The sequence below is a fragment of the Magallana gigas genome, chromosome 1 (assembly GCF_963853765.1).
Source record: "Magallana gigas chromosome 1, xbMagGiga1.1, whole genome shotgun sequence".
NCBI classification, from domain to species: domain Eukaryota; kingdom Metazoa; phylum Mollusca; class Bivalvia; order Ostreida; family Ostreidae; genus Magallana; species Magallana gigas.
The window spans coordinates 725,439-744,163 of NC_088853.1; the positions used below are offsets into that span (position 1 = coordinate 725,439).

General features: G+C 33.4%; 1 protein-coding gene across 1 annotated transcript; it reads left to right on the forward strand.

Moving 5' to 3' along the window:
- Positions 1-9,430: 9,430 nt before the first annotated feature.
- On the forward strand, positions 9,431-18,505 carry LOC105346367 (uncharacterized). Its single transcript, XM_034463850.2, has 3 exons — positions 9,431-9,660; positions 17,443-17,580; positions 18,162-18,505. The coding sequence occupies exons 1-3, from the start codon at positions 9,567-9,569 to the stop codon at positions 18,263-18,265; spliced, it is 336 nt and encodes a 111-aa protein (XP_034319741.2). The 5' UTR covers positions 9,431-9,566; the 3' UTR covers positions 18,266-18,505.
- The last annotated feature ends 220 nt before the right edge of the window (positions 18,506-18,725 follow it).

Consider the following 18,725-nt stretch of genomic DNA (forward strand, 5'->3'; position numbering starts at 1 on the left):
TGAGTATTGACCTCAAGTCTGAGTATTGACCTCAAGTCTGAGTATTCACCTCAAGTCTAGGTATTGACCTAAAGTCTGTGTATTGACCTCAAATCTGAGTATTGACCTCAAGTCTGAGTAATCACCTCAAGTCTGAGTATTGACCTCAAGTTTGAGTATTGACCTCAAGTCTGAGTATTCACATCAAGTCTGAGTATTCACCTCAAGTCTGAGTATTCACCTCAAGTCTGAGTATTGGCCTCAAGTCTGAGTATTGGCCTCAAGTCTGAGTATTCACCTCAAGTCTGAGTATTTACCTCAAGTCTATGCACTTTTCATTAAAGGGGCATGGTCACGATTTTGGTCAAAAATATTTTTCCGATTTTAATAATTACAATGCTTCAGTGAGGTAAACAAAATTTGAGTGTCATTTGTTGAGTAATAAGCGAGTTACAGAGCTTACAATTCTTTGACATGTAAACAAAGCTTTTGTTTACATTTTGAATGCTGAAGTAAAAATTTCAAATTTAGACCTAAAATGAATGTGTTAAATGTTAGGAACAGTTTATCTATGCTTAAAATAAATATAAAGATAGAAAAATCAGCTTGAAAAAGGTTTTTAATTGGTATATTGAACCTATGTAAACAAAAACAGGGCACGAGCCTTGTTTACATGACACAGATTTGTGAGATCTGTATGTCGCTTAAAACTTAAAGACTTACTCTCAAATTTCATTTGATCATTAGAAATGCATTTCTAAAGCATTGTAAATAATAAAAATAGAAAAATGGAATTTGACGGAAATCGTGACCATGCCCTTTTAAAGGGTTTAATAAGTTGAGGAATGAGTTTGAGTTGAGTAATTTGAAAATTGTGGTGACGGTGGAGCCAGGACCAGTAGACACGGGGGGGGGGGGGGGGTGAAGACTTCTGTAAAGTACAGATACATCCTTAATTCTGACCACTTCACAGGTATACATTATAAAGGTTAACAGGTAAGCGGACACCTCTGTACAGGTATCCATGTAAGGTGATACCTCTAACAGAATAAACGGAATCTACAAAGGTAAAAAGCAATCATCTTGTTTTTAATCTATAAAGCACGATCCATCAGTTTGCCGGGGGATTATGGACCGCCGCCATCTTGTGGTGAAGCAATCTGGCTGTCATGGCGGAGAGTTAAGGTTATTGTTCCTACACGTCTATCGAGCTCTGTTAACGGTATTACAAATAAAGTTGTAAAAACCCGCCAGTTTACGCCAAACAAAGAACCAACAAGAATGGTCTCTCCTTAACTTGTTTGGGATGGTTTCACAGTTTTTTTTTGCTGTTGCGTTGATATAGCGTCCACGTGCCGTAATAGGCAGCCGTGTGATAATCCATCCTCGCCACTTCTTACATGTACGTTAAGCAATCGTGTTTGTCGGCTCTGTACTTGATTGATTATAAATCTATGGATTAGTAAGATCATATTAGGTAAAAAAAGGCGAATCTAAATCGATATGATCTAACTTACTTAAAACATGACCTATTTGTTCATTGGCTGATCAAGCGTTCTGCGCCATCGTTTATTTCCACTCGGCAGTTAGATTTCAGATATTTGACATGAAAGAGGTTGTGAACATACATGTAACATTACAGGAATCTCTATGAAATAGAGACAACTACCACAAGACTATAGATCGGGGTGGGGGGGGGGGGTGTCTTCAAATACCTATGACATGGATGTTGATAAATAAAGATAACCAATACGTGATTTTTGATTCATCATGGTATGCTTAATTAAAATATTTCACTTTATTGTTCGTATCTATTCAGTACAGATACAATTGCATTATGCTATTTTCAATATCATCTCTCGTTATATTTCACGTCGCGATGGAAAAAACCCTACTTTCCCTTCTTATTAATTTTACCGTAATTAACTACCTTTATTATTGAAAGACCTGCGCAAATGTAAATAAATAAGTAAATTGAAAATATGCATTGAGTTTTTTTTGAAATTACATCAATAAATAATTATAAAAAATGAATCAAATAAAAGCTCTAAGAGTTTATATTTTTCATTAAAGTTTCAGTTTTTATTAATTTTTCTAGAAACAAAAATATATGCATCGTTATTCCAATAAATGTAACTAATCAAAGACAGTGAGTAGGCAACGATCTGATTGGGTTTTATCTTTGAAATTGATGTACAATTGTAAAGCTATATTGAAATTTAAAAATATATATATATTAAAATAAGAGAGAATGAGAGAGAGAGAGAGAGAGAGAGAGAGAGAGAGATATTTGTTAACGAAAAAAACATCTATAATCGGATTTGCTTTAAATAGGAGGGAATCGTATATTGTTTCGTTCGTCACATGTTGGTAAAAATAAAAATAAGCATTCCTTTGAAAAAAAAATGTTTACAATTCATGAGAGAAGTGAGAAAAAGATCAAATTCTACTTGCTCATTATGTTATATCAGCAAATAACACCTGTAATCTCCTCACTTTTAACACCTGCTACTTCAAGATGACACTCACAAATCAGAGCGCTTGAGAAAAGTATCAGAATAGAAGGGTTGAAAATACACGGTCTCTTAGAGTGAATTTATATCATCATCTGTGAAATGGTTAGAAAAAAAATAAACGAACACCGTTTGAGCCACCAGTTTCGTGTACTAACACCGACATCCCGGATGCGGGTAGGGTGGGGTGACAGGATTACACAAACTTTCGATTAAATTGTACTGTTAATCGCTTATTTGAACTGCGCATGCACAAGTGGGGATCATTGTAAATATTTCAATGACTACTTAATTCTAACTAATGCAATGAAACAAGCATAGAAAGAAAAGTACCCAGCTTTGCATTTTAACATTTTGCAGAAATAAGGACCGCCGCTTGCAGAAAATATTTCTAAAGTGATGTTCTTTCTTTATTTGCTCAAGACATACATTTTATGGCATAGGTTGTTACATATACAAAACGTAATTAAAAAGCAATTTTGAAATAAATGTATTGTACCTGTACATATGTAAATCATATATTTATTTTAAACATATTTTATTGATCGAGTCATCGAATGGATTAGGCAACAAGCAAAGCCTATATAAACCCTTTCCAAAATACAAAGATTAGAAGTGTTGTTATAAAACAATCACAGAATATAGTATATACAGTAAAACACGCTTATAAACACGCGAAGTCCCAGGGACGGACAATTTAACTTCGTTATAAGCGTAATTCGTTATATCCGTCAAGTTTACAACATGAAATAGAGTCTTGGGGAATGAAATTCACTTCGCTGTAAGCGTCAATTCATTATAAGCGTGTTCGTTATAACCGTGTTTTACTGTATATAGCATTATTTACCAGTTCTCAGAGTGATATATTATTGGTATATTTTGTATACAAAGGATAATTGAATATTAAAAAATAAGCCTGACTGTTGTCATATAATTATAAATTGCATTGTTTAACATATACGTGAACACATTCATTCCTACATTTATAAACCCATCACCTATTCATTCATACCAACAGACAGACATAGTATAGAGTTCTCATGATCCAGCCCAGAGAAACAGGAATTAAAAAAAAAACTCATAAGTAAAAAAAAAGTCAAAAACGCTTAGAAGCTATAATATAACTGTGAACATAAGAAACGATTTTAAAAATTTACGTTGTATGAAATGTCTGAGCTACCATAAAGAATATGGTTAATATGAAAAGGTACATTAATGTCATTAACTTGATTTAAAAGTTTAACTCTTTTTTTAAAGTATCTTGGACACTCAAGAAAAAAAATTATATTACCTTCAGATTCAGACCCACAGTTTGTACGTCGACTATCATCAATTAAAAAATCCTTGAATAACTGAGCATTTATAAATTGCTAGCTTTATTCAATAATTGACATATGATAAAATTTATTTTCCTATTGCCAAAGCTGTAGTGTCTGTAAGTTTTGGGTAAATTTGGGTTTTTGTGTTTTAACTTAGAAATAGACATAAATGATCAATTATTTTTTCTGAGGATCTTTCATGGACAGTTTATATCAACTCTATTATAGCAAATGCTCAAAAGAAATTGGGACTAATGAAAAAACTCAAATTCAAACTTAATAGAAAGTCACTATCATTGTTATATACTTCATTTATAAGACCTCAGTTAGAATATGCATCTGATGTATGGGGCGGGTGCACTTTCACTGATTCCGAAAGATTAGAACAAATACAATTGATTGCAGCAAGAATCGTCACAGGATTACCTATTTTCGCTTCTAGGGATTCTCTTTATTTCGAAACAGGGTGGGAAACATTTGATAGTAGAAGGAAAATGTCCAGGCTGAAAACCATGTATAAAATTGATAGAAACCTTTTACCCAATTATGTAATGGACATTTTCCCAAATAAACGTGTTAATGCATCCAATTATTTTACAAGAAATGCACAAAATTATAGTATACCAAAATGTCGTTTACAATTGTATAAATCTTCATTTGTTCCCACTGTTGTTAATGAATGGAATGCGCTTTCACCGGATGTCCGTGAAAGTGACTCCATTCGCATTTTCAAAGAAAAAATACATGTTTCTATCATAAATCAAAATGATATTACCTGTCGAACTAAACCTGATTTTTTTACTTATGGTGACAGATTTTTTAATATTATTCATACTAGACTTCGTCATAATTGTGTACTAAATAGTGATCTTTTTCGTTGTAATATTATTAATAGTCCACTCTGTTCGTGTGGCAAGCTCGAAGACACTTATCATTATTTTTTCACTTGTAATAAATATAAAGAGGCCAGAAATGTTATGCTTAATGAAATTTTCAATATTGTAAATTTAAATATTGTTAATACTCATGTCCTACTTTGGGGCGACAACGCAATCAGTGTCAGCGAAAACAAACTTTTATTTTCTCTAGTTTATCGTTATATCAAATGTACAAAAAGATTTAGTTGATGTTTGTACACCATTGAAAATTTATATATAACTGTCATATGATCTGCTGACCTTACATGTTGTGTATACATTATTTTTACTGTATTATATACTTGTATTGGGAGAGGGCGATCTAAGTTTTTGAACTTGTGTCCAATCCCTGTTGTAATTTTTGTACAATAAAAATATGTTCAAATCAAATGATCAATGTTTTATTTCTGCATCGAGATTATCAAGTACATTGACAATGTATATATATAATAAATACTAACAGGTGAAAAAAGCATATGCTAGTTAAAAGCAGAGAAATGTAATTTATGATAATAAAAGTTTATAAAGCTAGTATTTAAAGATATCCTAACATTTTACCTAAGGAATAAGGAATCATTCTATGAGTATTTTGAGGTGATAATTTCGGTTGGGGCGTGGTCAGATCCAATAAACCCCGAAGGGCTTTATGATAGATTTGATGACGCCCTAACCCGAGCTTATCACCTCATAATATTTAAAGGATGATTCCTTATTACCTATATTTATATAACTTTATATACACTTTAAAACAACATTATTTTAAAACCACTATATTTTTTATGTAGCACATGCTATGCATTACAACACGGCGCAGCCAATACCGGTTTTTGGTTATGCTATATATAAGACACGCCCATTTTGTGTAACTCATGTTTTATAAAGTTATTGGGTTTTAGGGTTCAAAATAAATTTGTAATGTTGTAACAGACAAAGACAGTTGAAAATGTAAATATTTCGGAGTATACTCTGCTTGATTTGATAGTTGTCCATGGTGTCGCATATTGTGGTGATACATTAATAACTATATTATTGAATTAGAGCTTTGCCGAGCAAAAATAAGATAGTAAGTAAGAATTGTTTTCAGACCTATATCAAATTTCCTAGAAAGAATAATTTTCATTAGAAAAGTTACAAACAAGAATTAAAGAAAAAGGATGAAAAACTATAACTTACAATGTTTTGTTGCTATTCAATTTTATACCTCTGCAGAGATTTGAGCAAATTTAGACGCTGCCATTTTGTTCTGCTCCAGACACAACAATGTGACGTCAATATGCCAAGGGCAGCTACTCTAAATTAAAAAAAAATCCAAAGGTCCACTACTCTTAATATTTTAATGATTTGCTGAACACGTTTTCGTGTTAAATAATATGAAATATCGAGATGAGTAGGTGAGGCGGCGGCCAATGACGGCCATATTGCCTAATGTTAATCCTCAAAGAACCTACATAGAGATATATGAGGCAATCACGTGCCATGTTTAATCCAATGAAAATATGACATTTCAGTCCGAGGGAAAACAAAGATTAATATATAGGTTTACGAATCTATAAGTCTACGCATTAATAGATATACGATATATAGGTCTACAGAGCTTAAGATCTATAGATCTAAATAACTACGATTCTATAGGTCTATAAGTGTACAGATCTGAATATGTACGAATCTTTAGGCCTACATATATTTTTGTCTACATATCTAAATATCTACGGATCTATAGGTCTAAGGATCTAAATATCTACGAATTTATGGGCCATGAGGTCGTGGCTATAATGTACTTTAATCCCTGCGTGTATACAAAGATAACTCGCGAAAACGACATAGTATCGCTTGAAAACAAGATATCATCTTCTGAAAACGAGATATCATCTTCTGAAAACACTATCTTATGAAAACGAAATATCATCTTCTGAAAACGAGATATCATCTTCTGAAAACACTATCTTATGAAAACGAGATATCATCTTCTGAAAACGAGATATCATCTTCTGAAAACACTATCTTATTGAAACGAGATATCATCTCGTGGAAACGCGTAATGTCTCGTGACAAAAAAGATATTATCTCTTTATAACAACGACTTGTATTTTGTCATAAAAATAGCATATTATAAGAAAATATCTTTGAAAACAACATATTATCACATGAAAACGAGATATTTTCTCGAGAAAACGATTTACCGATTTTTATTGTAAAAAACTAGGTATTACTTTGTGTTAACGACATAATTTTTCGTGAAAATGACAATTTTGCTTTGTATTTTAAAAAAAGATAAATAAATATCTGTCCTTGATGCACCACCTTACGATGGGGACATCTTTTTTATTTGTATAAACAATCTTCAAAATAATATGTTGGTCCTGGGGTACCTCAATGGCATCTGCAATGCCAGATTTCCGGTGACCTTTTTAGATTGAACCGTCCAATAAATCCCGACAAATTAGACAGGATGGTTTAAGGTGGAATGACACATCATCACAAAATGGCTGACCACTGATCGAAACGACATTTCGTTTTGTTAAAAGAATTTTATCAACTGCAAAATGTAACTTACTCCATAGCCGAGTGGATAAAGTGTCGGATTTGTGATCTGTACATTCCAAGTTCGAATCCTGCAGGGGCTTTTGTTGTTACTTGCTGAAATAATTATTTTAGATATTCATTTTTTTATTCCCAAACTGCAAATTTTTCGCTTATTTGACAAATGTACAGTCTATTAATCATTTTATCTTTTTTATAAAATAATGTCCTGTTAATTTGATTGACTTTTTCCAGGTGTGTTATTACACCTTAAAAGAGAAGTATTTGCTTTCTATCATCTTCTATATGTATATTGTAATTAGAGAGGGTGTTTTACAAGAAAATTATGTGATTTTTATCATACTATATGAAAATCTTTGAAAACCTGAGGTGTTGATGGATAGAGGGTGTTTTACAAGAGAAGTTTGGATTTCTATCATATTACTGTATGAACATCTTTGGAGTCCTGAGCTATTGGTGGATATCAAATAATATCACAAGATCAAACTCTGCCATTCAGTCAACTGAATGTTAACTGAAAGGTCTGGAAAGGTGACTGAATGACATTGCTATGCCATTCAGTCACATTTCAGTTATCATTCAGTCATATTTCAATTGACTGAATGGCAGAGTTTTATCCTGTGTGTATTATAAAGATAGTGTGCTACCTTATATATATCTTATATATCTATATATATATATATATATATTTATACATTTATCTAACCTGCTTCCGACCTTTACCCGCAATTATTGTAAAGTACTGTTAAATTGTCTGCTATGGCAATGTATGTAATGTATACGCCAAAAAACTACTGACATATCTTACAACTGTATGTATACGCCAATAAACTACTGACATATCTTACAATTGTATGTATGTAATGTAAACGCCAATAAACTACTGACATATCTTACAATGTATGTAATGTATACGCCAATAAACTACTGACATATCTTACAATTGTATGTATGTAATGTAAACGCCAATAAACTACTGACATATCTTACAATGTATGTAATGTATACGCCAATAAACTACTGACATATCTTACAATGTATGTAATGTATACGCCAATAAACTACTGAAATATCTTACAATGTATGTAATGTATACGCCAATAAACTATTAACATATCTTACAAATGTATGTAATGTATACGCCAATAAACTACTGAAATATCTTACAATGTATGTAATGTATACGCCAATAAACTACTGACATATCTCACAATGTATGTAATGTATACGCCAATAAACTACTGAAATATCTTACAATGTATGTAATGTATACGCCAATAAACTACTGACGTATCTTACAATTGTATCTAATGTATACGCCAATAAACTACTGACATATCTTACAAATGTATCTAATGTATACGCCAATAAACTACTGACATATCTTACAAATGTATCTAATGTATACGCCAATAAACTATTAACATATCTTACAAATGTATGTAATGTATACGCCAATAAACTACTGAAATATCTTACAATGTATGTAATGTATACGCCAATAAACTACTGAAATATCTTACAGTTGTATAGATGTATAGTTTTGAATACAGTGGTCATGTGAAGACATGCAGTTCGTGCTCGAGTAATGGTTGGTGTCAGTGACTCACGGAGATTTGTTATTCTATGGACGATACGTAAAAAAAACAAGATCGCATTAAAGTCACCTCTGATAAACCATCTCGCTACAATTCCATTACGTAAAGAAACGCTATACCCGTCATCGATAAAACCTCATCCTATGGACATTGCCGAGCCTGAGAGAACCTCCACGCCTCTTGCTGATCGCTGACACCTACCGCCTTAAGTAAATTGTCCGCACCTAGTAAGAACTGACTGGTGTTAGCAGACCTATACCACGCTCATGACAAGGTATTGGGTTACACAGATTAGAGGAATTAATATAAATATCGAACCGGGCGCGGTATTCTGATTCCGGTAGAGTACGGGAAAGGAGAATCTCGCGGGATTTACAACTCTCCGGATCATACAGGTCACCGGGAAATTTACAGCTTCCGCTAAAAAGCCCCGCACCGATCCGACACAGGTGATCCCCGGGTCGTAAATTCCTGCCTTTCAAGGCTCTATATAAATTCCGGAACGGGTTTATTCGGTTTAAAATCTCAAGAACACTCTCCGAAATAGCATTGTAAACATTGTCCTATTTCTTTATTAGAAAATATCGGAATTAACGTCAGCCACTGAAAGCTATAGTCAATACAGGTATAAGAACACAGGAAGTGTTCTTCTGTCGCGGAAGGAGGAAAAGTGAAATTTGAAAAATTGGACTCTACAATATGCATTCTTTTATTAACAGTATCCAGCTCCGATTTGTTCTGCTTCTTTACGTCATGTCAGTGTCAGCATCAGGATTTATCCTAGATTACAGGGGTGAGTTATGTTTACATGGATAATTCAGGCTTACAAGGGTGAGTTATGATTACAGGGGTGAGTTATGTTTACATGGATAATTCAGGCTTACAAGGGTGAGTTATGATTACAGGGGTGAGTTATGATTACAGGGGTTAGTTATGATTACAAGGATAATTTAGGATTACAAGGGTGAGTTATGATTATAGGGGTTAGTTATGATTACAAGGATAATTTAGGATTTCTGTATTTTAACACCTGGTCTTATAGCGTGACGCCCGCTCTGTTTTTTTTAATATTTTCATATCAAAAAATCTACGAAAAAAAAATTATAAACCCGTTTTAATGATGAAACATTTTAAAACTCCTTTTTCGTAGAAATAGATTTCCTGGATTGTCACGCAGCAATAATTCGCCGTAAACATATTAACAGGAAACCTAAACATTTAATCCAACAACATGCTATTTTTGACTTTCAAATTTTTCAATACTGTTAACCAAAAAAATATACGTTTTGAAAATTTTTCGCAAGGTAAAAGTTTTAAAATCCCGAGGAGGATTCGAACTCCTGACTTACAGGTTCGTAGTGAACTCTCCTCTTCACTGAGCAACACTGTTATATGACAATTTTCGGAAGGAAACTATTTATACAATTACACTTGATTTTATTGTTAAGGTGGAATAACACATTATCACAAAATGGCAAACCGCTGATCGAAACAACATTTCGTTTTATAAAAAGGATTTTATGGACTAAAACGTGTAACATACTCTATAGCCGAGTGGATAAATTGTTGGACTTGTGATCCGTACATACCGAGTTCGAAAACCGCAGGGGCTTTTGTTGTTACTTATTACTGGAATTATTATTTTAGATATTCATTTTTTTTATCCCCAAACTGCAGATTGTTCGCTTATTTGACATATGTACAGTTTATATATCATTATATATTTCATTATCAAAATGATTCCTGTTAATTTGGGTGACATTTTCAAGGTGTGTTATTCCACCTTAACGCCGATAAATAGTCACGGCATATACTAGTAGGTGTCTATTACCGTCCTAGGTACTGACATAATCCTGGAGTCAATGCATGCAAATCCCCTCGGTTCTGTTTGATGCAACGCTAGAATAAGATAGTACCCAATACCAAAGACAGTACTAAGATAGTACCCAATACCAGAGAGAGTACCCAAGATCAAAGAAAGTACCCAATACCAAAGATAGTACCCAATATTAAAATATCAAAATAGTACCCAATATTAAAGATAGTACCCACTATTAAAGATAACGATAGAATTGAAACGAAAGAAAATGTTTTTGACAAAATATTCGTAAAAATTAAGGAGATCCATGTAAATTTAATCCTAATATGTGAAGAGAAAATTTGCACTTTCTGTAAGAAGCACCATTGATAGCGCATTTTGTAATATTATATTTTAAATAGCGCATCAGTATTTCTATTAAGGTCAGACGACATGTTCCTCGAGAATCCTTTTTGTATCTCCTCGTAATGAAGAGTTCCAATAAAAAATATTAATTTTATAATTACTTATAAAATGATTAAATTTAGTTGGATTTGGTTATATGTCTAGATGGCCGAGTGGTTAGAACCGTGGCCGCTCTCTGCTAGAAGCGTATAGGTTCTAGAGGTCGTGAGTTCAAAGCCCCGCCCCGGCCGAGATATAGCTATAATTTTGTGAGTTTCGCTATGCTGTAGGTGCATTTATTTTTATATCAGCAATTCAAGTGTATTTTCAAGAAGATTATATAGGAAATTGCATACTCTAGTATTTTGCAGAAATGCCTGGTAAGGTACCCTAATTTTTTTTGCAAGAAAGCTCGTCAAGGTAGTAATAAACCATTAACAAATTCCTGGAAAAAGTTATCTAAAATTGAGGAATGTGTCGTCTGACCTTAAATTTGCATTCTTTGACTTGTTTTGACCACTCAGCGCTATCTAATCATTAATTAAATGAAATTTTGGATTGCTGTTAAAAATCAGCAGATGACCTTTGACCTTTATGACGGTAAATGCGTCATCCGAGAAACAATTTACTTGTCATATATCCGAAACGTAATTTATTCAAAATATTCTTCAACGGCGGATTGTTCAATTGGGAATTTACTAATCGATAGAATTGAAATAAATATCAGATGTGATTATATATTACTGTAAATGTCCACCGTTTCGTTTAACAGTTGGTAAAATATCATATTCCAGTGAATGGATAAAAACCAATTTTGAAATTATAATTATTTTTCTCAACTCGGTATATCGTCAAGTGTAGTGAATTATAAAAATCAGAACCAATTACAAACGGTGTGTGATCGCCTGTATCTGCCTCATAGTACCTTTAGTATTCTTAGATATTCATGTAGTTTATTCGGGGACCTGTTACATGTATCTATCATGAGTTTTCAGCGTGGACTGTCTGTCATCCTAATCTAGCTTGCTTCCGATGATGTTATCTTTATCATTTATCTGTCGTTCCATTCATCATCTGTTCTCCGCCTTTCTTTCTATTCTTAAGCATTTAATTCTTCACATTTGTCTCTATTCTATATCATTTATCCGCCATTGATATTATTAATTATCTGTGTTCCATCCTTCTCTCTATCCAACATCATCGGTCCGCCATTCTCTCTATCCTATATCATTTCTCCGCCATTCTCTCTATTAATTATCAGTGTTCCATCCTTCTTTCTATCCTTCACCATTAACCCGTCTTTCTCTCTATTCTACATAATCAATTCGCCTTTCTCTCTATCCTATATCACCTATCCGCCCTCCTTCCCCTGTGACGATATTCTCGTGTTTGCTCCTGTCGACCCAAGGTGAGAAATAATGAAGCGTTTAAGTTCATAATCAATGGTTTATTCTAATCTAAATGGCGATCTATTCCGGTAATAACCTGCCTCTCAGTCTATTTATGTCTCCAAGGCCATCTCTCTTTCTGTATTTCTCTCTGTCCGTTCCTCTTTCTTTTTCTATCTCTCATCATTTTTTTTAAATTAAGAATCAATTTACTTCCAATCAATTCAATACTATTTATTTATGTTAGACTTCTAAAACTACCTCCCTTTAATATTGCATCATCTTTGAGGAGCAAGTATAGTACATATTATTTCCTTCAGTCTATATTTTGTATATTTGGAACCAAAGTTAGGAAGAAAAAGTAACAAAAAGGTTCAAACACACTGCAACAAAATCTCAATCTCTCTCTCTCTCTCTCTCTCTCTCTCTCTCTCTCTCTCTCTCTCTCTCTCTCTCTCTCTCTCTCTCTCTCTCTCTCTCTCTCTCTCTCTCCTTCAAGACACGTTAGATATGTTGATTGCTACCATAAATCATTATAACAATTACCGGAAGGTCAACTTCTTCGACTGTCGTAAATACTTTAAATTTTACGACATCTTAATTGCGTCTTATATCGATTCTGCGCAATGAGACTGTACAACATATCGGAGAAACTCCTTTTTATGGTTGTGACGTGATCATGGTAAACACATTTTTATACGTCACAGATACCAAGGAACATGCAATCGAAAAAATCCCCAGAAGCCGACGTTAGCATGTTAATTTGTTAGGTCCGTGAGATGTAACTCGATATTGTGACAAATTATCAATGTTTAGTTCGACTTTAGTAATCTTCGTTTGACGTTCCTATCACATATAATAACGCTTTTTGGCAACACAGAGCGTGCTACATTGTGGGAACAAAAATAACCACCAGATCTACATGTACCTTAAGATTCTCTAAAAAATGATTTCGTAAGCTAGGAAAGATATTTTTATAAGATTAAATCCAGAAAATTCAGCATCATAGTTTGGGTGTTTTATCCTTTATCTTAATACAGAACTCTTCTTTGTAAGGAGATAAATATGGTCTTGTAAAGGTTACCGCCATTTAGCCCTCTTAAGCCATATTGTACGGATCTAAGTCATTTAACCGTTAAAGTTAGAACTGTTTTATCCGTTACACCTTTATTTTAGCCTCATAGACGACTATTTAGCGATACTGTGCCGCTTCAGTGTGAATTGGAAGGCGGCGATTAACGTCCGCTTTAATTTTCCTAAACCAAGTGATCGGTGATTTACGTTCCTTGTCACAGAAAAATCACTTACTCAGGGGAATCTGTTACAAATCATTCCACTTTAATTGTTTCTACTCATTCATCTAGGAGAGGTTAGGTATTTGTGCAGTTTTAATATATTCCCAAAACAAAGTACCATATAAAGCCCATCTACCAGGTTCGGTATTCCGGTAAAGCTTTCCAAAAGTTGAACAGAGAAACATAATATTCCATGATCTCTCAGGTATGTTTTAGTGATTGGTGACTTATTTCCCTTTATAAGAGTGATTATCAGTATTTCCATTAGAAGTGTTCATCAGCGCCTAGTGAAATTGCTATATTAATGTAAATACAGTGTATTAAAAAAGGGGTCACCTCAAAAAGGCTGAATAAAGCACTATTTCGTGTAATCTAACAAAGCACTTTCGAGATAAGTATGTAATTTTTAAAATCAAATACTAGATTTTGACCCGTGCTTGCACGGGTTGACAGAGCAAAAGATATCGGGCATTTATGAAATAGATACATCGACACACCGTATATTGTTTACATTTGCATAACCAAACTTTAAGCCTACAATAATGATATTAATTTCACCACACTCTGCTGAGTTGGAATAATGTAACTGTGTCTGACAAAAGGCCTTCGCCACAGTTAAAATGCCTCCTATATACCCGTAGTGTAGCAGAAAATTGCATAAACGACTCAAAACGATTTTGGAGAAAATTAATAAAGTTGCATTGAAAATAACCGTCAAATTGTTCATAACAAATTATTTAAAAGCTGTTTATACCTTTCTTCGAAAAGTCTAACCCTGTCGTCTTGATCCGTAGTGCGTTTGATCTAGTAGCCCGAAATAATGTATGTGTCTTAACCGAGTGATTGTCTTCGAGAGATCAGTTTACGTTCAAGAATAACAAATAACAAAACTAGATGCTTGATGTCTTGGAAATAAATTAATCATCTCCAATATAACGCTGATAGCTTTCAAGAAAACATAAAGAAGACGCAGACTATAAACCGAAGGGAGTAGCCAGGCTATGATTATGATATGTCACAAACCGGAAGTTGGTGATCAAGATAATTCGGCCTCCATTTTCTTTTGTCCATATGCTTAAAGCTTTGATGTCAGACTTATATCAAAGTGATACATAAATCATCAAGAGGTTCCGTTACTTATCAGAGATGAGAGGGGTCTGTATATATTGATACGCATTTCATCAAGTAGTTCCGAATGCTATTTCACCAAATCAATGTCTATAGGCTCATAACACAGGCTTGCAGTTTTTATACATCTTGATGAAAGCGTTTTTTACTACAAGCTTTTAAACGATCAAGTGTTTGAAAAATTTGAAGCATGTGTTTACCTTGTTAAAAAAATAGAATAACCCTCAAAGTTTATCGATGTCCATAATTGTGTTTTATTTATATACATTGTACATGCTATTGTATAAAAAGTGTTTTATATAGCAATTTGTTCCATAGAGATAAATGTCAGACATGTGTTTGCTTCAAAAGATCCAAAATGTCAATAGGTTGCTGATGTAATTTACGTTTAGTTCGTGCACTAATACAAAGAGCATTTAATATTCTGCAGAAATAAATAAACATGTTAATGGGACTGGGTGGTCAAGAAATCAACAACTAGGTCACCCTAACGTTTTAGTTACGATTTGTTAAGCAAATAAGCTTTCAGTAAAGACAAATTTGATAATTTTTAACCTGAAATATTAAATTTTTCCCTATATCTTCAACGGAATCCTTCTTATAAAGGAAGAAAATACAGTCAAAAAAAATGGCCAGAAAACTTGAAGAATTGTTTCAGAGGTTTCATGGAAGAAAAACTAAGCATTTCGTAATTATTAAAATTAAAAGGACATTATCTATAGATAATGTTCACATGTTAGAATAACGAGAATGTCAAAGATACAGCACTGGAAAGTATGTTGATTGAACAAGATGGCGGTCATACGAATCTCGCGCCAAAATCTAGTTTTTCTTGATCATCCCGACGTTTTTTATTTTATATTCTGAAGGTACAAAATACAAACGTCCGGAAGATACGGACCTAAACTCCTTTAAAAGGGTTAAACAAGTTTATTCTAAAACTATTTGTTGGAATCTGTAAATATCCTGAGCATTGCTACTCTCCGTTTCCAGTAAATTTGATAGGGAGAAAAGTAAATGTGCTAATGGTTAAATCGTCTTGTAATAAAATATATCAATACAACACAAACAATGGTTGAATGTATTCATTATATAGTCGAGTGATAGACGTTAAACATTGTTTAATGCAATGGATGTACTTGTAGTTAAACAATCAAGAGGTTCTCAGGGTCTTGAATATTTTGTGTTATAATCATTAATGTCTTGAATATTTTGTGTTATAGTCATTAATGTCTTGAATATTTTGTGTTATAGTCATTAATGTCTTGAATATTTTGTGTTATAGTCATTAATGTCTTGAATATTTTGTGTTATAATCATTAATGTCTTGAATATTTTGTGTTATAATCATTAATGTCTTGAATATTTTGTGTTATAATCATTAATGTCTTGAATATTTTGTGTTATAGTCATTCATGTCTTGAATATTTTGTGTTATAGTCATTCATGTCTTGAATATTTTGTGTTATAATCATTAATGTCTTGAATATTTTGTATAATTATAATCATTCATGTCTTGAATATTTTGTGTTATAGTCATTCATGTCTTGAATATTTTGTGTTTTAGTCATTCATGTCTTGAATATTTTGTGTTATAGTCATTCATGTCTTGAATATTTTGTGTTATAGTCATTCATGTCTTGAATATTTTGTGTTTTAGTCATTCATGTCTTGAATATTTTGTGTTATAGTCATTCATGTCTTGAATATTTTGTGTTATAGTCATTCATGTCTTAAATATTTTGTGTTATAGTCATTCATGTCTTGAATATTTTGTGTTTTAGTCATTAATGTCCTGAATATTTTGTGTTTTAGTCATTCATGCTTCGAAACCATCATTATGAAAAGACGATGGCAAGGAAAAGTTAAACCAAAAAAAACATACATCTGATCAACTAGCGAATTAATTAATGTTCAAACTTGATCGTAAACCCTTCCAAACACACAAATGTCGTACACCGTACACCTATCAGAAGTATATCATGTATACGTTTCATTTAATCATTCTTATCTTTATTTAATCTTTAGAAATCTCTCTCTCTCTCTCTCTCTCTCTCTCTCTCTCTCTCTCTCTCTCTCTCTCTCTCTCTCTCTCTCTTAATCCCCTAATATTCCCTGTATGCTACCCCACATCAAGAGTTTTAATCTTAGAAATGAAATGGCTCCAAGGTTGGTTGAGCAATCGATTGCGCATGTTCAGATCCGGGTAAGCTGTGTATCTTGAACAAACAGACCGAGCCGAGAAAATCCCAGTCTGACTGTACTCGTCAATGAAATCACTGTAAGCGATAGATTTATTGTCAGCCAAATCAATCTAATCGATAGATTTAGTCTGTTTAGGAGCTCGATGTTACGAATTTGGTCCGATTATTTAATTTAAACCAACATCAGCCTCAGTATTTGAATGTCATAAATTGCTGAACACAAAAATAACGTTTGTTGTAGTCCTGGCACTAGAGGAGCGCCGACATTTAGACACATAAAAAAGAGTGTCGCTTGACAGAGATTGTATAATGCAGGTCAATGCCCGATGTTTGAGTTCTTTTGATATTTTTTTTCAGATTTGGTCAACAACGATCCTGATTCAAGTCCACAATCCAAATCCGCTTTCCTACAGAGATTCATACGGCGCTTGCGCAGTGATGACCTTGACACCGACCTCAACCTTCGAACTTTAGTACCACGTGACTATAGCTCAGGTAAAAAATATTTAATAAGGACGTCATAATAATGCATAACGTTACATACAGACACGGAGCATTGTATTTGAAAGGGGAGGGGACAGGCTCATCCCCCAAAAAAAACTTGACACGCAAAAAAAAAAAGGAAAATGTTACTTTCCCAAATCCTGAAAATCTTAATCGGGGGGCAATTATTATTTTTAATTCAATTTCACTGCTTATTTCCTTGATTTTAATTCATACAAATGGGGGGGGGGGGGGGGGACTCTTTGATAATTAAATTTTTTATGTTATTTAAGAAAAGTCTTTGCCCCCCCCCCCCCCCCCCCCCCCCGATGCTATGTGCATGAAATATTCAAGAACAGCGGTATCACATAAGGGTTTGTACAAAATTACCATCTGGGGAATGTTTTATTGGAATGAAATATTACGCTTGAAATTATTGTTCTCATTTCTATAGGTGTAAAATAATGCAATGGACTGATCCTTTAGCTTTATAGAACGTGTTTTGGCCGAAAATCGACGTCTTTTCTATATGTTTATCATTTAGACACTGTTTCTCTTGTCTCATGCTTTTCTGTTTTGTTTTTTAATTTTAGGCCGATTTGAAGGAACTTCCGTGAAAAGGGATTATGGGATCAATCCGCCATTCCACGAACTATGCCGTATGATGAACATGCCCTATTGCTCTTACCGAAGCTAACGTCATTGTGACGTCACCCATGACCGTTTAATGTTGCTGTGATACCGTATAGAAAGCCACTGGACAAAGATTTGACATAAATCAATTTTATCAACAGCATAAAGTACAGGAAGTCCGTCACTCAAACACCAGGGACATTTTGTCGGACATCCATATTTGTTCAAACGGTGAATTTATTCACAGTGCACAATAGGAACACTAACATAATATTACTTCAAAAAATAAATTTTTAATGTTTTTTATGATTGTTTTGTACTTCATAAAGGTTTGCAAATGTAAGAAAATAGGAAAGCGTACAGAAGATGGAAACGAACTCACTGCATGCATGACTTGTTAAGTTTATTTCTAGAAATAGAAAAAAAGTATACATGGTTGCAGATCGAATATCTAAGTGCAGAGAATGATGAACAATTTATGTGTGACGGCAATATTGGATTACGTCACCTGTCAAAATCAACCT

Excerpts from the sequence above, each read along its gene's own strand:
- LOC105346367 (XM_034463850.2), top strand. The coding sequence starts at position 9,567 with ATGCATTCTTTTATTAACAGTATCCAGCTCCGATTTGTTCTGCTTCTT. Across the intron at positions 9,661-17,442 it reads ATTTATCCTAGATTACAGGG|ATTTGGTCAACAACGATCCT; the intron begins GTGAGTTATGTT and ends ATTTTTTTTCAG. Across the intron at positions 17,581-18,161 it reads ACCACGTGACTATAGCTCAG|GCCGATTTGAAGGAACTTCC; the intron begins GTAAAAAATATT and ends TTTTAATTTTAG.